Source organism: Delphinapterus leucas, chromosome 11, assembly GCF_059928025.1.
Source record: "Delphinapterus leucas isolate spDelLeu-1000000601 "Yukka" chromosome 11, BTC_Dleu_Yukka2, whole genome shotgun sequence".
NCBI lineage: Eukaryota > Metazoa > Chordata > Mammalia > Artiodactyla > Monodontidae > Delphinapterus > Delphinapterus leucas.
The window spans coordinates 100962211-100982003 of NC_143139.1; the positions used below are offsets into that span (position 1 = coordinate 100962211).

Here is a 19793-nt window from a genome sequence, read left to right on the forward strand (position 1 = left end):
TCTGGGTTTTGCAGAGTTTTCTTTTCTGAGTGATTAAAGGATTCGGCATGAATGACCAGGAGGAGAATGTGCCTTTTCTTCCCGAATTGTCGGGTCTTGGGTGTGACGTGTGCCAGCCTGGTGGGGCCCCCGGCCTTGGCCTCCATCACAGACCCCGCCCGGGAACGTGCATGGCCTTGGGGCCACTGGACCCCAGGCTTCTCCAGGGAAAGCGGGTCTCCCCGCCTGCCCCTTGGTCCTGAGAACAGGCCCACATCCTTGAGCTGGGCGTGCCCCATGGCTTGGGGTGAGTGCAGCCTGAGTGAGTGACCATGGCCCTCTTTGCCCGGGAGGTAGAGGTTGACAGGCTCCTTGCCACTCCCATCCCACTCGCTTCCCTGATGGGTTAATCCCGGTACCAAGGGCGGACGGGGGCCTCCCGTGCTTGGCCCTGGAGTGTTCAGAACATCTGAGAAGACTCCAGAAAACTGACAGCTGCCTTGCCTTCGAAGGAGGAATGTGTGACTCACAGAGGTTTTGCAGTTTGGGCTGGCTCACTGACGTCTGTCCATCCCAAGTGACCAAGGAGACCAGAGCAGTTCAGGGAGCCCGGAGCCAGACCCCTGGGGTGGCCCCCCTCAAAGAGGAGGCGGGCTGCTCCCAATAAGTCCCCGAGCCTCGGGCTCCCCGGCCAGGTTGGGCACAGAGGCCACCCCTGGACCACAGAGTCAGGCCCCCGCTGGCTTGGGGGTGGTGCAGGGGTGCAGGGGGCTGCCCCTCGGAGCCCGTCCCTAGTCTGCTGGCTGGGACCCCCCTTCCTGCTCTGGCCTGGTGAGGATGGAATGGGATGGGGTCTTTGGGACCCTGTACTGACGCAGCTCTTCCTGTTGGCGTTTTGGCCTTACTGTCCTGCCCGTCTTGAGTGAGGGTGGGGGTGGGGGAGGGGCGATGACCAAACCAGTGAGGGGGGACAGGTACGTGACCCGCACACGGTGCTGAGCGTCAGGCCCCGTGACCCCAGGAACAGTGGGGGCCATGGTAGCGATAACAAGCCACCCACCCCAGACCAGGAGCAGAAGCCGGGCGGGGTCAGAGAAGGTTCCGGAAAGCCGGGATAGGGAGGGCTCTTCGTCCCTGGCACCCTTCTCCTGGCCCGACGCTCACCTGTGTATCCAAGACCACCTGCTCCATCCCCCCAGCATCCTCGTGGACCCCCTTTTCCGTGCACTACCCCTGTGCCGCAGCGCAGCGAGCTTTTAAACCATCACCTGGACCAGTGCGGACGTAGGGTCAGTGGCCATGTGTGGCTGCCCAGGACGCCCTGTTAGGCCTGCGTCTCCTCACACCTTTTCCAGCTGAGCCCACTAAGCCTCACCAACAGGGTCCACAGATGACGGACCCTACGTCCCTCCATCCTGGGGCTGAAGTCCACCTGTCACCAAGTGGGCCTCAGAGCTGGGAGCTGGAGCAGGTGTGTGCACAGGGCCAGCCCTGCATGGGGGCTTCTCTGCACGGAGCCCCTCCCTCCCTCCCTCCCTCACCTCTACCCGGGCAGCTCCTTACCGGGACTTCAGGGTCTGTGTTCCTTCTCCCCACGGCCCTGTGGAACACAGGTGGGTAGCCAGGAGCTGCTGTGATTCAAGGCCCCGCTGCCGTCACAGGCCCCCCTTCCTGGCTGTCCGCTGCAATCAGCTATGGCAAAGCCCCGAAGCATATTTTGGGACCGTTGGAGGCCATTCTGTGTACCCAGTTCCTACAAGAGGAGTCGGCACAGCCTGGCACTGGGGGGAGGTTGAGGGAATGAAGCTAACCCTGTAAGCTGATGAATGTCAGCACAGCCCCCCTGAAACCGCAGGCAGGGCAGACACGTGCGTGCAGTGCACTCTGATTATTGGGAACCAAGCAAAATGTGTGAGCACGTAGAAGCTCCTAATACACGCGTGAATAGACGTATACCTGTGTATATGTTAGAAAGCCCTGTGGGGGGCGGCAGGGGGCTGTAGGCGGAGCACAGCCCTGGCGGGTCAAAATGGGAAGCAGCTCCCTGTCCCCCCGCTGCTGACTGCAGACCCAGCCGGTCCCCGGCCAGAGCAGCCCAGAGCTGGCAGCCAGGCCTCTGGAGCCAGCTTGGAGGCCCCTCGGGGCTGGGATGCTGCTGGGTGGTCTTGTGGGTCCAGCACGGTGGGAGCCCCAGGATCCCATCCATCCTCTACCCGCCAGATGCTTCTGGGGACAGAGAGGGGCTGGGACAAGCCACCACCCAGGCCTCCTGGAGTCTCCCGTGGCCGCTGCCGAGACCCCACCCCTCCTCCAGAGTACTGTGACCCCGGCCTGGGGCGTCTCGGGGACGGAGCAGCTTCTCCAGGGAGGACGGGAAATGCCATCTCTACCTGCAGCTCTCAGAACGCAGGCTCACTGGCCTAACGTGCACAGAATAAATGTCTGTAGGAGAGAGTTATTCAGGCCCAAGGCCGTCGGAAAGCTGCCCTCTGACCCGCCTACTGATGGTCACAGAGTCACCTGCAGGGCGGGACCCGGTGCCAGCTCCCCTGGGGACAGATGACTGAGGACACATGATTGGCCGTGGTCGGGGTCTGATCCACTTGGCGGGCAGCCTGGTGGGATGCGTCCAGGGCTGTGGAGACGCTCAGACCCTCTGACCCCGTAATTCCTCTCCCGGAAATATGTCCTGAGAAGATAATTCAAAAGAAGACAAAAGGCGTGTTGATAGCAGAGCTGAGCTGGAAAGCGCAAACAGCAGAGATGCCCGTCTCGGGACAGCGTGGTGGACCACAGGAGCCTGAGTTGGTCCCGTGCAGCTGGGGGTGTAGCTGTGGAGCAGCGCGGAGGGCCTAGCGGACCCGGAGATGGAGAAGGACGGGGCAGGCGGCGGCTACACAAGGGCCCTTTAACAGGGTCTGGGGGGTGGGGCTGCGCCAGGGGAGGGTCACCTCCCTGTCCCCTCAGTGGCCCTGGCACTGGTCCTCGGTGTGGTTGTGCTGTCCCTTGCTGGCCTCCAGAGCTCAGGATGCTGGGACCAAAGGCCTGTGTCCCACACCAACTGCAGGGCCAGCCACCCGCCTGCAGCAGAGCAGCCTGGTGCTGCGGGACACGCACATTTCGCACCCCAGCATCCCTTGCGCCGTCCTAGCCCATAATGATGCTGAGAGAATGAACAGTGGTGGGGCGGGGGCTTTCCCTCAGCCGCGGCCGTTCTGACTGACTCTTACATCCGCTCTGTCCTCGCATCAGCCCCCTACCCTGCCCCGACACAGCGGCCTTCATCCCATCCACAGGTGAGAAAACCGAGGCACAGAGAGGGCAGGCGCCTGACCCGAGGGCCCAGCTGCGAGCAGCGGCACACGGGGACTCGGACCCCAAGGGCTCGAGCTCCAAACGCCACCCTGGCCTCCTCTCCTCCCTGGTCGAGCCACGGTTTCTCCTGCCGGCCGGGCCGTGCCTGCTTATCCTCTTGCTGACTCTGGGAGCGCCACGGCCGCGTGGAATCAGGGAGCGTGGGGGACCCTGGTCAGGCTGGCCGGGCTCAAGCCCTCGCATCATCCCCTTCCGGCTGCTGTGTGAATGTGGAAATCTCCTAACCTCTCTGAGCTTCCTTGTCCCCATGTGTGATGTGAAGACCAGGCGAACTGATTCCTCGTAAGTAACAACCCATAGTCAGTCTATCGATAAAGGAGCACGTGACTCCCCGTGAGGATTAGCAAGCCAGTCCCCGTGGTCGGCAGCTGCCTGCACGGCCCAGCAGCTTGGTTCAGAGCCCCCAAGAGCCACCTGGCCTGCTCAGTCCCGCCAGGTGTGCTCACCTGGTGTGTTTGGGCATTGACGTTTCAAATGGGAGTTTGTAAAATGCAGAAGCTGCCCCTGGGCGTGTAAGGGCAAAATGGATTTCTCCCGGAATCATGGGGGTGTCCCAGCAGATGCTCCGGTTGTTTGCGTTTTCCCAAGCCCAAGGCCACCGATCCCCTGGTTGGGTCAGGGGGAGACCAGAGCCCGCCAGGCAGGGAGGCCCAGGTGTGCCGGGTCATCTCCACACAGCTGCCGGCCCTCCCCAGGCCATGTGGGGCCTCCCTTGGGCTCACCTGTCCTCCCGCCATCGCTGTGCCCTCCTTCAGAGCGCTACACCTCTGATTCCTCCCGTCCCCGGGGCCAGGCTGCCAGGGAGGGACGGCCTGAGAGTGGCTGTTGCTGGGAAGGTCCTCTAAGGATAGCTCGGGGGCTACCCAGGGTACCCTCTGACCTCCCAGCCCCACGGGCCTTCCTGCCTCTGCCGGTAACTGCTCCCGGGAGGGGCCTCAACGTGCCATCCTGGGGAGCACAGAGATGGGGGCCCAGGGCCCTCCTGGGGTCCTCGAAACGTTCCCTGCAGCAGTAGCATCTGGACTACATCCTCAGGGCCTGTGTCAGCTCTTCATGCGATAGATTCTTCCAGAACCCTTGATACATCCCAGTTATATTTGACTCCCATGTGTGTGTGTAATTAATATCTATATGCTTATATTAAACGTCAGCCTCCCCTCTCCTCATGGGTGTGGATGTGGCCTCACCCCTCTGTCACCAGCAAGATCCGGGGGACTTTGGGGACAGATATTTCCGGGTTACATGTTGCCAGAGACAGCGGCCTCCCCGTCTCCAACGGACAAGGTCCACTTATGACTGTATCTGAGAATGTGGCCGGAGATTTCTGGAATCCCACTGGTTTTGTTCTGGACGACTCATTTTTCCAAGCTGTTCAGTAAAGTAAGCAGACTCATGTGTTAATGGAAATGAAGAAACAGTTTATTCCAAAGGGACCCATGCAACTTACGAGCAGCAAAGGGCGCAGGCGTTGAGCGGAGCGATATGGTCTCCGCGATCCCCGTCCATCTGTCCAGACTCAAGCGAGCAGCACGCTGGTCGCTGCCCTTGCTGTCTGAGCAGGCGTGCTGTCCGCCAGACCCCGGATGGCTTCAAGGTCGTCCTGGTTGTCCCATCCTTAGGTTTGGGGGGGTGGGCGAGGGCATCTTGCAGGGGCGTGTTTCTGAGCTTCCACATCTTCGGAGCTTGTTTGTGCTGGTAAACAAAGAGGGGGTCCCAGCATCATGGGCATCACGGTGGGGAGAGGGGTGTTGCTGGCGGCAGGGTCCCCACATACGTGCAGCTCAGTCACTAGAATAGAATTTCAGACGTCACACAGGGACATATCCACACACAAATACTTGTGCGTGCACCTGCGCACACAACATACAGGTGTGTGCACACACACGCACACATGTACACAAACACACACACAGGATCAACAGCTGGGCACACAGGCTCTTGGCCATAGGAGGCTCCCGTGGCTGATTGAACTGGGGTCCACTCAGACCCTCTGTACCTCCTCGGGACGCTGATCAGGGAGGTTGAAATGAATCGAATAGGGGTGCTTAGCCCAGTCGAGGAGAGCACCGGGGAGAAGCCACAGCGCTAAGTGTTCCCTTTGAACAGGGTGAATCTGGACTCTGAGGCCCTCCAGCGGCTGTCTTCCGTCCTGGCCCTTCCCGCGTTTTTCCTGCCTCACATGGGTCGTCTTTTTCCTGAGATGGAAAATTCCAGAGCATTGGCCCTGGAGGGTGGACACTGCAGCTCCAGGGCTAAGCCAGCCAGAGGCCCTCGCGGGGCCTGGTGAGGGCAAGGGCTCAGGAAATGTGAGCAGATAAGAAAAAGAGCTTTGTCTCATGGGCCTTCCGAAGAAAGGTGCTGCTGGGCTCTGCTGTTGGAGACCAGCTCTGAAGGTTTTGCAGGCTCCTGAGAAATTGCATATGTAAAACACCATTAGCTTTTGGGGGTGTAAATGAGCTCAACCAAAGGCCCCTCCCTCCGCTGGCTGTCAGATCTGAGTGAATTTAGCCCGGAATCCCTCTGATCCCAGGCGGCTGATTTTCAGAGTGGGGACCACAGGGGCCGGGCTCCTTCTGTCTCTTAAGGAGGAAGGAGCTGGTCCCCCAGGCAGGGCCCCAAGGCAGATGAGCTATGTCCCTGTTAGGACCCCTGGTGAGTGCACCTGTCCTGAGGGTCCTCCCTTGGGTTCTTCGTGGGCTGCAGCGCCACCCTGCTCACCTGGGAAGAGCCGTCCTGTCCCTTGAATGCACATCACTCCGTCTCCTCTTGGCTGTGTCCCCACAGCCCCCTCTGTGGCCCTTGTCACCCTGAAGCTGCCAGGATGTGTCTTCGACTCCAGGCACAGTTTGCCCCACAGTTTTGGCAAGTTGGCCCTTGAGTCGATTGACCCAGACCCACTTGAAGCAGTCCGGTCATGTCCAGGACCTGCACCCCAGCCGGGCCCCCTGCTTCTCAGCCCCCTGGACGCCCTGGGCCCTGCCCTGCTCCCCTCCCAGCCACCAGGCCCCTGCCTGCCTGAGAGCTTGGCCCGGCGCCCTCTGTGCCCCGAGAGGCCTTCTGTTCTGTCCTTCACGAGCAGCTGGGCTGCAGGGGTGGCTTCCTTCTGGGGGGCGGCAGCCAGGAATGAGCCTCTCCGGACCTGGAATCGCCCGGGTGTTCTCGCAAGGGGGAATTTGGAGAGAAGGGACACAGCCTCTCCATCCCAAGGCCCCAGCACTGGCTGCTGGAGAGATGGGGACCCTGCAGGCCGACGTCCACACGTGCACACGGTGGATGTGTGTGCGCGTGGGCGTGTAGATGTGCGAGGCGGAGGGAGAGGCGTGTGGGCCGGGCCGGGTCCCAGGGCTTCCGCTTCCTCTCAAAGGCTCAAGCTTGCAGAGCTGGTCCACACTGGGCCCCAAGGCCCAGGACAGGCACTGGGCGCGTGGCCAGCGGGAGATCCACGCCCCTGGCCTGCACGGGCCGAGGGCCCCGTGGTTGTGACACAGGAGCAAGCTGGACCGCTGTCCACATCCGTCAGCCGCCATCCCTCTGCCCCCTCAGCACCCCCAGCCCTGGGCGACGCCCTCCCCCGCTGGGAGCTGCCACGACACTGGGGCCAGAGGAGAGGAGGTGGTGACGTGTGGGCACGAAAGGCCCCTTTGTCCCTGGGACGTGGCGACCCAGCCCTGCGCCTCCGTCCGCCCCCAGCAGGAAGTGGGCCGGGTCTGAGTGAGCCGAGCTCCGGTGACCAACGAAAGACGCTGAGTGATCAGCCTGGCCGGCCAGTGCCCTCCGCAGGGCCGGCACCCGCACGCCCGGGCCACCGTGCCAGGTGGGGACAGGGCGGGGGCCAGGCAGCAGGTGCCTGTTTGATTTGCAGACACACCCATATGACTGCTGTGCGCCAGGCCAGCCCATGAAGTGGTCCCACAAGCATGGCAGTGAGCGTGCCTGTGAACGTGTGCACATATCTGTGTGTATGTCCGTGGTGTACACGTGTGTGCTGTTTCACACGTGTGGGTGTGGTGTGCATGCCTTTGTGGGTGTTTACGTGTGTGCATGTGTCTGCACGTGGGCATGTGTGACCTCTGCATTCCTGTGCATGTGCACACGTGTGTACGTGTGTGTGAACGTGTGTGGCCAGACTCTGTGGCTGCAGCGTGGGCAGGACCTACGCCCCTCCCCCTATTGAAGGCACTTGGGACCCTGCCCCTCAAGCTTTCCTCCCTCTTCCTGACTGACCCTCAAATGTTGTCCCGTTATGTTTGTGGGGCTCCCCCCAGGAGAATGGGGGTGCATGTTCCCCCACTGCCGTCACCCCGCCTCTTAGTACTGCGTGTGAGACAGAGCAGAGGGGATGAAGGCTTGGTGACACGCCCTGTGCTTTGGGGAATGGGAACGGGGCCCGTGTCCTTGACCGAGGGCCTGGAGCCCAGCTGAGCTGCGGCCGGGGGGAGGAGCCTCAGGAGACCAGCAGGCATCCCAGCCCCTTGGATGCTTGGAGGCTGGCTCGGTCTCTGCCAGTGTCCGTCTACCGTCTCCAGCCCCACGGTCAGTGGCCAAGAGTGGCTTCTTTCCTCACCTGACCATGAAAAGTGTGTGTTTCACACATGGACTGGCCAATCCCTGGGCCAGGTACTCCACTTGCAGCTTCTCCTCTGTCCCCTTGGTCACCAAGCTTCCCGGGGAGGATGGAGCCCACGGGAAGCACTGCTGGCTCGAGGTCCTCTGCTGACACAGCAGTGCAGGATTGAACCCTTCCCTCCTCTGCTGTCTGGTCCTGCAGGCTAGCCAGGGAAGCGTGGGTATCAGAACCAGGCCTCTGACGTGGCCCATGCTGCCCTGCCCCGCTGGTCTGGGCCAGTGCCCTTCTGGGCTCCAGTCTCTCTGTATGGGGCCTCGCCTCGGCCTCCCTGCCTCCAGAACTGCATTTCCCTCTTGCATCTGAGGGCAGGTCTGTCACCTGAGAAGGCCACGTTCCTGCTCTTGGCTCCGCTCCCTGGGCACAGCTGGGGTCTGGGTCCCCCCGCCCCGTGGTGACAGGCTCAGTACGCTGACAGCATTTCCCTGGGTGCGGCTCAGGAGACAGACAGGAGCACAGGTCCAGATTTTTTTAGCCGCTCTTGAGCCTCCTCCCACGCCGCCTGTCCTGGATGACCCCAGAGAAACCCTCCCTTCTTTCTTTAATTCGTCACGACCGTCTCTAAGCCACGCACACAGGGTTTCCGGGGATTGGTGGGGTGTGTATTTCAATCCTGTTGCTGCCTCATGGGTTTACGGTTTGCATTTGTTGGTGTGCGACGAGGTTTTTGTGTTGTCATTTACTGTCACCAAAATGGTGCACCAGGGATGGTGGGGCTGCTCCAGGGACTTCTGCCAGAACGATGAGCAGATGAGGAAAAGAGTCCCGAGGGGATGTGCTGGGGAAGGCAGCCACCTGTGGCCCGCGGGTCCTGGCAGGGCCGCGTGGAGCGCGAGGTGCGGCTAGAGCCGGGCCTGCCGTGGCCTAGAGACGTTTCTGGGCAGTGAGACAGCCCGTCCCCCACGCCTGCCGTGAGAGCAGAGCCGCGTCTCCTCTTTCGTGGGAACCACGCTGACGCTCAGCTGGAGTGTCTTTCCGCTCTGACTTCAGTTGGCTGCGGGGCATTTCCGCGCTGTGAAGTCTCCCGGGCCGTCTTAGCTCAGGCTGTAGTCACAAAGCACCATAGGCTGTAGGTCTTGAACAGCAGAAATTCATTTTCTCGAAGTCCAGAGGTGAGGAGGCTGTGATGCAGGTGCGGCTGACTGGTGGGGACCCCCTCCTGGCTCACAGACGGCTGCCTGCACTGTGTCCCACGTGGGAGAGGCTGAGCTCTCTGAGGTCAGTTCCTATAAGGGCACCAATGCTGTGGGATGAGGCCCCACCCTTATGACCTCATTTAACCTCAGGTACTTCTGTAAAGGCCCTGTTTCCAAGTCCAGCCACTCTGGGGTCAGGACTTCCTCCTGTGACTGCAGGGGGCGGGGGTCACAGCTCCGTCCGTAGCTCGGCCTGGAAAGGAGCTGGTCTCAGGATGACCAGCTGGCTGTGGGTAGAGAGATGCTTAGTGTGGGTCCAGGTGAGCAGCACGCTACCCACAGGGCCCTCTGCCTGCCAATCGATCCCAGGACACTCCCCGCTGTGCTCAGGCAGCTCCTGCTTGTTTGTCAGAATTGGCATCAAGGGGTCACCTGGGATGCCATCCTTGTCTGTTTTCCAGACCACCTCCCAGCCCACCCTTTGTTAAGACTCACCGAGTCACCCTCCCCTGCAGGGGCCCCAAGGCCCAGGCCCCCATGGGGTGAGGCCCCTCTCAGGTCCCCTATCGCCTTTGTAGGGACAGTCACTGCCTGCAGGGCTGGTGGCGTGATTGGCGGCCCGCATGCAAAGTGGAAATGCTGGGATCCTTTAAAAGTTATTAAGAATTTCAAGATGCAGGAAGAGCAGGGTGGGGCCACGGGGGCCACTGCAGCCACCAAAGCAGTGGAACCTGCTTTAAAAAGGATGCGCATCACTCTGTCCTAATTCAAAACGACCCGTAGTTCCCAGGTTCCTTGAACAGTTCCATGCATACACTCGGTGTTCTCTCCATTACAGAGTCCCTCCTTCCAGGGTCTCCGTCACATATGGGTTCCCAGGCCCTCCCGCCACTGCCACAGAAAGGTGGTGGGTTTACCAGGAAGAGAGAGACGCAGCCCCCTTCTGCCTGGAAGCGTGGGTTTGGAGTCATCAGTTCTTAGCGGCCACGGGGTCTACCTTCCCCACCCCATCTGACAGTGACAAGGACTCGAGTCCTGATGTCACCAGTCCTGGGACGTCCTCGCGCGGGGGGGGGGTCCCCTTTGTGGATGAGGCCCCTGGAGGGCCGTGGCCTCCGTACGATCTGCCAGGAGTCCCCACCCTCCCCCTGCGCACCTCCCTCCCAGCACCCACCCAGGCCCCAGGATTGCGGCCTGCAGTCGGGCAGTCCCCACTGCATCTGAGGGGGGGGTCCTGACCGGGAGACCTACCCCCACCCCCGCCCACTGCTGTCTTTCCTGGCTCCCATGCAGATTCCAGACAAAGGAGAGAAGTACATTGTTGCCTCCAGGAAGGGAGGTTCTTGAAACCGTCCCCAGCGCCCTCAGTCACTACTTACTGAGTGGCCAATGGCAGAGCTGGTGGTTGGCAGTGAGCGATTGACTGCGAGGCCAGGGAGGGGGCAGCAGTCTGGCCAGGCCACCTGACTGACACCAGGCACTGCCCACTGGACCGTCCCATCCCTGAGTTCCGGTTCCGGGAATCGAGCTGCGTAGGTACGGCTCAAGCCCCAGGCCAGCGCTGACAGCTCTCTCTTCTCTCCGCAGCACGAATCATCAAAACAAAGCAGTGGTGTGACATGCTCCCTTGTCTGGAGGGGGAAGGCTGTGACTTGCTGATCAACCGGTCAGGCTGGACGTGCACGCAGCCCGGCGGGCGGATAAAGACCACCACGGTAGGTGCGCGGCGCTGGCTGTGCGGGGGGTGCGGGAGCCTTAGGCAGCAGAGCGTACTGGGGCGGGGTGCACCCCACACCCGCGATGACAGGATGGACACACAGGCTGCCAGCCCCGCCTCCTCCAGAACCTCCCTTCTCTGCAGCCGGATCAGTCTGTCTCCGGGCTGCTCAGACCCATCACACGGTCACTGAGTGCCCAGCGGCCCGAGAGGCTGGACAGAGCCCTCTCCAGGCCGGTCAGCCCACACAAGATTGCCGGTGAAGTTGTCCTGTTTCTGGGTGATGTACTCCCAGCTCCAGGCTGGGGGGAAGGTTAGAACCCACAGAAGGGCCTCGGAACGAAGGGCCTTTAAAGAAAAAGGATCGGGGAGGGGCCGTGGGCCTCATCCAGGCCATCCCCTCGCCCCCCAGGCAGGCATGGTGACTGTTTGGAGCACAGACCCCGAGAGCCCCTGAGGGTGCCTCTGTCCCTCCTGGATCCCACCGAGAGGGACAGTTGTGGACTCCGGGCTCCCCAGGCTGGTCTCCCGCAGGCTGGGAGGCAGACGGCGGCAAAGTGGCTTTGGGGCTGTTTGCTCTGAGATTCCTTTCCCAAAGGAAAACTCATTAAGCACAGGCTGGGATGGTGTGGGCCAGGGGAGCGGGGCTGCCTGGCCGGGGCCACAGGGACGGCTCTGGTGCTCCGTATGCTGGGCCCGCACAGTGTTGGACTCCACCAGCCAATTTTCACCCCTCATCCGGGCTCTTCCTCGTGACATTGACGTAGACAGCTGAGGACTGGGGTGGGCTATGGCTCCTGGCCAAAATTCCCGCCTCGATGCTGGGGGACGTTATGTCAGGGAGGTCTGGGGTCTCATGGAAGGATCTGGAGTTCTCCCCTGGCATCCATGGCAGAGAAGCGGGGGCCACGGCCCCTCAGGAATTAGTCTAGAGGAAAAACCACCCCTTCCTGCCCTTGCAGCCTCCGCTGGAGAAGTCAGATGGGCTGTTTCAGCAATGTCCTTAAGAGGCCAATTAGGTGTAGCTGCTCTGAGATGAGACACAGACGCCCTGGTCCCATCGCCGGCAGGGAGGTCGGGTGGGGACAAGCCAGGCCTCCGGGGGCACATTCTGAGGACGGGGCTGTCAAGTGGAGACGCGGGCCCCCGGCTGCACCCAGGCAGCCCATCAGAGGTCTCGGAGGCCTCTTGTGTTGGCGGGAGTTCAGGCAGGGGGGCCCTGCCTGCAGCCTCCCCTTGCAGGCCTGGGGGCCGGTCCCGAGCAGGGCCACCCACGAGGAGCGTTGGGCTGGGCTGCAGCAGGCGCCCCCAGGTCTCCAGTCGTTGAAGCCGCAGCTGTGCGCTTGTCTGAGCATTGGCTGTGCTTGTTCGTGCACGTGCAGCACGGAAGCGAGGGATCTGTCGTCACACCTGGCAAGTGTGCAGGTGTGCCAGCTCATCACCTGCCACCTGCCTCACTGCTCCGGGAGCGGAAGGGCCCCTGAGGTGGGGCCGCTGCCTCCCCGACCGTCTAGGAAGCAGCTGACCTTTCCGGGAGCGGAAGGGCCTCTGAGGTGGGGCCGCTGCCTCCCCGACCGTCTAGGAAGCAGCTGACCTTTCCAGGTTTTCCGAAAGGTGGAGACTGGGGGACAAGCAGACCCCTGGACCCCCAGGGCCACCGCCCCCAGATCCGTGGGGCCCGGGGTCAGCGTGTGGATGCGCAGGGGGCCCAGGCCAGCCCTGGTCCGGGAGGTGCTGCATCGGGGGTCTTTTGAATGAACACCCACAGGAGGTGAGGCTTGGAGGGGGCTCCGGGCCACCCGCCCTCCGTGGCGGGCCTGGCTGTGCGTGGCTGCGGGGTCAGGCCTGCCCTCCAGGTCGTGTGGCCCCAGGCAGCACCCCTCAGTCTCCTCACAGTGGATCGGGGCGTCTCCTCCCGTCAAGCCCCCGAGCCCGTCCCGGCTCCCAGCTCCCTGCGCCCCCACCCCTTGGAGGTTCTGGGAGGCCTCTAGGTGCAAAGGGCGCCCCTTTGGCAGCCCTAGCACCCTATCCCTGCAAGCACAGCCTCAGGTCCTTAAGTTGCCCTAAGACGTTTGCTGAGAAGGTGCAGACAGTCGTTCCCTTCGGGCTTACAGGTCTCGGAGCTCAGAACCATCACCTCGGGTTTCCAGCCGTGAAAACTGCAGCTGGGGTGGCTGAGGGAGGCCACGGCCGGGGGTCAGTGAGCCGTGGAGTTGGGTCTGCCCAACTCAGACGCGGCCTTGGCGCTGCAGAAGGCCCACGCGTCTTCCAGGTGAGAAGACAGTCTCTGATGCGCGCATCCTGAGATCAGCCCGCCCTGGAGAGTGCCTCGTGCTGGAACAGGTGCATCAGGAGAAGCCCACGGTCCAGGCAGGAAGTCCCCGCCACACCTGGGGCAGGTCAGGGAGGGGTGCACCCGCTCAGGGCCCCTTCACTCCCCCGGCGGGAGGCGCTCACACTCGGAGACACAGCCGAGTGGCCGGACGTGTTCCGTGACAGTGACCTCCTGCCTATGTGCTGGCCCACAGGGTCACATCCCCACCGGGGAAGTGGGCCCCGGGTGCTTGGGTTGGCAGATCCCACTGAGATGACCCTAGGGGACCAGCGAGCTCTGTCATCGTCCCAAGTTTCTGCAGAGGTGACCCTGGCCTGCGTGCGGAGACCTATTTTCAAAGCTTTCTTAAAAGCTTACTTTTAAGCTTTGAGCTCTTGACGCAAACACCTTATAACTGGAGCACGTAATCCCCTTCCACGATTACATCTCGGGCCTCCTACAGATGGCACATTAGCACTGTGGGGTTTCACATTTTAGCATAAACTGGTTTTCCGTGAGGGGGGCTGTAAGACACCTCAGGATTGCTTGGCCACGTAACTGCTAATTCATCCCAGGTGCCAGGGTCTCAGCCCAGTGCCCCTGCAGCCAGGGCCACGTCTGGAAGTGGCTGTCACCTCCCCCGCCACCGCCTGGTCACGCTCCACCCCCTTCTCTGCATGGGCCGTGGCTGCTCCCTTCTCTGTGTCCCCAGCAAACCGTGAGCTGCCTGAGGGCAGGCGCAGGCCTTGTGGTCCCGCCAGCCCCGGTCCCTCTTTCGGGGCTCCCATACATGCATGTGATAAATTGATGAATGGATTAGCAGAGCCCAGACCCCAGGCACATGCTGACGTTTGCATCTCCTAGATCACCTCTTTTCAAAGTGCAGGTCGTCACCCCATTAGTGGGTCGTGAAATTAATTTAGTGGCTCATGATCAGCGTTTAAAAGAAAGAGGAAGAAACAGAATAAAAACATTTGGGCGCATCTGTGTCTCGAGGGCGAAAGCTGCTTCGTGAAGCACACACAGGGTCACAGGTGAAGTCACGCAGGTACCAGGACAGGTTGCAGTGAAGAGCTGGGGACCCGGCATCCCGGAGGTACTCAGGGCGGCGGGGGGGACCTGGCGTCTGTGGCTCCCGCGATCCCTGTTCTGAGGGCTGCCTGTGATGTTGGTCGGCACCAGGCAAGTTGAGCAGGTGGACATCACAGGCCCTCCCCAAGGTCGCAAACAACATCCCCTCCTTGGCCCTCTCGCGGCCCCTTAGAGCAGAGCTGACCGGGCAGGCAGAGGGGAAGGAAAAGGCCAGGCCCCAGGTAGGCGTGAGGCCCCCGCGAGTGGAGCGCCGTCCTGCCCACCCTCGGCTTCTGTCCAGATGTGAGCAGCTGGGGCGGTGCCCGGGCTTTAGTGGCACTCAGGACAGTCGGATACGTGCTCCGTCTGCCACGTACGGTGCTTCTGTGTTAAAGATGCTCCACAGTAGCTGCTATAACGAATACCTCCTAGACCAGAACAAACCACCTGGTTGAATCCGTCTCTCAGATGAACAGTTAAGTCCTACGTTTTAATTCTGTGCTGCGTGGACACGCCACCGTGGGGGGCAAGGGATATTCTGGGGGGTGTCTGTACAATCTACTCCAGGACCTTGGATGTCATGGAAATTCATGACAAGAGAAGCGCTTTCCCAGGAGCTGCCTCTGATCACCTTTGCCCCAGGAAGTCCAAATTCTGCCCAGGTCCAGGTGTCCTGGACCTGGGAGTGCACAGCAGCGTGGTGCGGACGGGCCCCCGGGGGGCTCCCTTAGGCCCCGGAGGGACAGAGGAGTGCCCAGCTCTGCCTGAAGCCTGGAGGCCTGCGGCTCATCACCGCTGCCTCCCTCATCTTGTCGTGAACTGGCCGTGCTTGGGCCGGGCAGCCCAGCACTTAGGCCAGCGTGCACTGCGCACACTGACCCACTGACCCACATCCAGGCCCAGGCGGCTCTTACTGTCGCTCCTCCATGCCGAGTGTCCATCCTCCACGTGGCTTGTCCAGGATTGAAGAGCCAGCCCGGTACGGGGCAGAGGGTGAGGAGGGAGCAGTGCCCCTTCTGGTTGTCGGTCCTCACCGTCCCAGGGCCGGCCGGCCTCATCCGGGCTGCCCCCGCAGACCCAGTGTCGCCTCACCCAGGAACCTTGGAGCTTCCGGAGGGAGGAGTCCTAGGTCCGACCTGGAGGCCTCTGCATTCCCGGATTCAAAATGTACTACCCGAGGGCCTCGTGTGTGTCCAGTGTGGGCCCCTCCCACTGAGATTCCTGAGAAAGGCTGTCCGGGGCCTTCTGTCCAAGGAGCTCACCCAGCACGTGGCCCAGGCCTCCACGCTTCAGCCAGGGTCCTTGTGCCAGGTGCCCACCCAGGGCTGGACACACAGAAGGAGGAGCCTCGGGGGCCCCGAGCACTGGACCCCTCACGCTGGGGCTCACGTTCTCGAAGGGCAGTCAGGGGGCACTTCGCAGGTGCTTGTACCAGGCTCCCAGGTGTAAAGAACAGAATACACACTTCCCACTTCTGCCCGCTGGAAACCCCTGGATGTGGCGGGGACGTGCGGGGAGTGAACGGAAGAGGAGGCAACAGCAAAGCCAAATGGGAGAGGCAGCTGCACTCGGCAGGTCACGGGGAGCTGAACCCCAGAGGAGCGGCAGGGTCACGCTCAGAACCCAGGACTCAGGAGTCGGGGCGCAGGCCCCCTGCGTGTGGAGTGGAGGTGGAGCTGACAGGGGGCCGGTGGAAAGGCTGCAGGAGGGCTCCCAGGTCCTCCCTACCTGGACCGTGGCTGGGGGCCCCTGTGTGCCCCGCAGGAGCCCGGAGGCCCCAGAGGCCCACGCCGGGGAGGAATCACACCTTCACAACTCTGGACCCCATAAGGCCGACGCCAAGTGTAGGGGAACTTCCTGAAAACCCGGAGATGGAGAGAAACCCAAGTCCCGAGATGTGAGACCCACCCACTCCCAGAGGGTGCAGTCAGGACACGGGGGGTTCTTTACCGAGAAACTTAGGCTCTGAGCTTCCCACGGCTGCTGTAGCAAGTGACCACACACTGGGTGACTTCCAGGAACAAAAATCACCCCCTCGCAGTGTGGAGGCCAGAGGTCCAGAGGGGTCAGTGTGGCCGTGCTCCCTCTGCATCCTCGGGGAGGGTCCTTCCTGACTCTTCCAGCCTCTGGGGTTTGCCTGCCGTCCTGGGGCCTCCTGGACTGTGGCCACGTCCCACCAGGCTCAGCCTCCGGCTTCCTCCCCGGGCATCTGAACTTCCCTCTTTCCTCTTACAGAGATGCCAGCATCTCATTTAGGGCCCGCCCTACATGAGGGATGATTTCATCCCAAGGCCCTTAACTAATTGCATCTTCAAAGATCCAATTCCGAAGAAGGTCATATTCTGAGGTTTCGGGTGGACAAGAGTTTGGGGGGAGGGTATCCTGCTAGCCTACCAACCAAGCCTGATGCAGAACCTGGGCGCTGTGAGCTGGGGTCTGAGGCCCCTCTGTGAAGCCCCCCATCCCCCCGCCGGGCTTCTAGCATCAGGATCCTCGTCTGGTGGGAAGAGAGAGATGACAAACAAACACAAACCTAAGGAAAGGGGTTAGGAACTTAGAGGGGACAGACAGCAGAGGCAGCAGAGAGGAGGTGGTGCAGACACAGAGATGCACGGCGAGCCCGCCAGGCTCGCTGCCCAAGGTCACCTTCACCCCCAGCTCCCACCCAGAGTCGGGGCTGCTTGTCTCAAGGCAGTAGCTTCCTTGAAGGAAGACTTATTTCAAGAGCTGTAAGAAGACAAGAAAGCGCTTCTGGAAATTACACACGTGCACACACACGTGATGTGTGTATATGTCTTCGCAGACTTAATATGTACCTGTATGAGTGTGTGTGTGTGTGACAGAATTTGTTAAAACTCCAGCAAACGTTTGGGATATAAAATTGAGGAAATCTCAAAAAGCCAGGAGCAGAACTTAAAAAAAGAAGTAGGAAGAGTAGGAAAGGAAAAGAAAAAACAGATTAGAAGACCGATTCGGGAGGTCTAAAGAATATAAGATCCAAAAATAGAGACCAATGAAGAAGGAATTATCAAAGACATATTTTCTAAAGAAATTCCCAGGACTCAAAGCCCGGGTTTCCTGTGTGCAAGGACTCACCACGGGCCAGAAATGAATGAAGAAAGACCCATCCTGAGGCATATCAGCATGAAATTTCAGGCCACTGGAGATGAAAACAACATTGTAAAAACTCAGAGGGAAAAAATAGGTCACATACAAAGCCTCAGACATCAGAGTGTATCTGGCTTCTCAGCTGAAGCGCTCCAAGCCAGAAAGCAGCCGAGTTGGGATGCGTTGGAATTCCACGCCACGGCCCAACAGTCCGTGGGGGTAGGGGTCCTCCAGCCTAAAGTCAGTAACTGGGACGGTCCTCCCGGGTTCAGGCAGCCGTGGCCCTGCTCCCTACTCTGGGCGCCCCATCCTCAGGAGGCTGTGCATGCAGTGGTCCAGCCCCCGGCACAGCCCCCGCTGGCAGGACGGGCTCCTCGAGGGAGGGGCACTTGATGGATATGCTCCCCGAAAGTTGTGGGCAACCCCCAAATGCAGAGGAGTCAGGCAGTGGGATGCCCTGAAGCTTCCCCAGGAACACAAAAAGGGAAATCATCCCAGGATGCTACAGGGAATGTCTGGGAGCCTTGGGTCTGATGCAGCCCTGTGGGTGTATCGAGATCTCACGCCCTGTCACCTGTCGGGCACTGCGGCTGCCCTCGGGGAGGTCTGGCCCCTCGCGTGATGGACACACACGCTTCCTCGCAGAGCTCACGTGGGTCATCGGCACCACTTCCCAGGGAGCTGACCTAGCCGGAAGTCAGGACCTGTCTACGGCCAGCTCCCCAGGCGCCGGCCCTTGCGAGTTCAGGGGACCAGGCATCACCAGCAGCGTGTGAGGCGGGACCCAGGGGCCGTACGAGGTGTGAGTCCATCCTGAGCGGCTTCTGAGGGACTCTCGAGGCACCGGGATGGGCTTGGGCGTGGAGTTCAGGTCACTGTCTGAGGCCGGGCGGGGCGGCAGGTGAGATGCTGAGGTCTCGGCAGGAGCGGTGGGACCCTGACGTGCCTGCAGTACCAGGGAGGGGACACGGCTGCACACGGCGGGTGCAGGGGGGTGAGGAGAGGCGGGGGTTAGGACGACTGGTGACCCCGGCCTGACCCCTCCTGGCCCACACGCAGCAGGCCAGGGCCGCACCCAGGTCGGAAGGGCCAGGACTCGCTGAGGACAAAGGGGGGCCACGTGGCGGCCCCCCAGCATCCGTGTGGAAGCAGTTTGTGTGGGTCCCCCCCCAGCAGGGGGGGTAGGGGCCGTGGTCCTGGAGGGGAGCTCAGAGGTGTCCTGGCGGGTGAGATCCGCTGTTGGGTGGCCGACGCCGCGTGGCCAATGAGGGGAGGAGGCGGCTTAGGTCCGGCAGGGCCCACTGTGCGCCCTTTGCCCCCTTCCCAGCCTCACCAGGGAGCCCGTGCTTTGTCTTTCTCCCAGAGCTTGGCCCGGCCGGCTCTGCATTCCCCTCGGCTCCACAGGGTGTCCCCTGACCCTGCCAGGCTCCCTCCCAGGCCTGCGGCCACCCAGGAGCTCCTGCAGCCTTTCTGAAGCTCTGCGGTGTCTGGGGTGCCACGCCCCCACTTTGCTGCCCCTCGTGGGAGTCCTTCTGTCTTTCTCTGGGAATGTGGCTCCTTCCATGGCCAAGGTGGCAGGGCCTCCTCCCCCAGGGCCAGGACTTCGGGGAGCCTTTGGTGCGGTTTGTCACTCCCCCTGACCGGTGTCCTCCAGGCCTCACTCCCGTCACAGCCGAAGGCCTTCTCTCCTCCACCGTCTGGCCGTCCGTCCACTTTGGGCTCAGGCCAGACCCCCCCTGGGCCCCGGGAACCATGGGCTCCGTCCCCCGTGTGGAGGAACACACGCTCAGTCCATTTCATGACCCAGGGCTTCGGGGGTCCCCAGCCTCCCTGCCGGGTGTGAGTTCCCACAGATAGGACTATCGCGACACCAGGTGTGGGGAAGGCCAGGGTTGCCTGGGGACACTTGGGGGGTGCTTGGTTCCTCTCTGCTCCCAAACGAATGAGCCATCCCGGCAAGCAGAAAGGTTTATTACAGACCCTTACCACTTCCTGCTCTGAAAACCAACAGAAGAAAACTGATCCTGAGCCGGGATGAGGTGGTGTGTGCCCTTCTGATCCGAGGCCATGGTCGGCCGCCTTCTGCCCGGCCTCTCCTGTTTCCTTTGGGAGGAGGAGATGGTCAGTCCTGAGGATCTGCTGGCATCTCCCACCCTGAGAGGGCCCACGGGGTCTGTGCTTCCGGCCCCTGCCCAGGCCTTTCCCCTCCTACAGATGATGCCCGGTGGGACCCTGGCCAGGAGGCTGCAGGAATGGTGCAGGGTGAGGCCACAGCCTCCTGTCATCTGCGAAGCTCTCCGCTCGGCGGGGAGCAGCAGGGCCTCAGCCCAGTCCGTCTCTCCAGGAAGACTCCTTGAACTATGTGGTCCCTCCCGGTTCTGGATGCCGGCTCTGCGCTGGGTATCGGGCTCAGGGCCACGTCTGCCCCTTGAGGGGATGGGAGGGACAGAGGAGGAGCTGGCCGAACCG

General features: G+C 61.7%; 1 protein-coding gene across 3 annotated transcripts in view; it reads left to right on the forward strand.

Moving 5' to 3' along the window:
• Positions 1–19793, forward strand: part of TAFA5 (TAFA chemokine like family member 5) — a 195161-nt gene that overhangs the window by 152115 nt on the left and 23253 nt on the right. For 2 of the 3 annotated variants that reach the window (XM_022596973.2, XM_089921479.1), the window contains exon 3: positions 10702–10829. In XM_022596973.2, the coding sequence (XP_022452681.1) occupies positions 10702–10829 (128 nt within the window). Of the gene's footprint in view, positions 1–10701; positions 12687–19793 lie in introns of those variants that run through there. The other variant, XM_022596975.2, reaches the window with a different exon arrangement.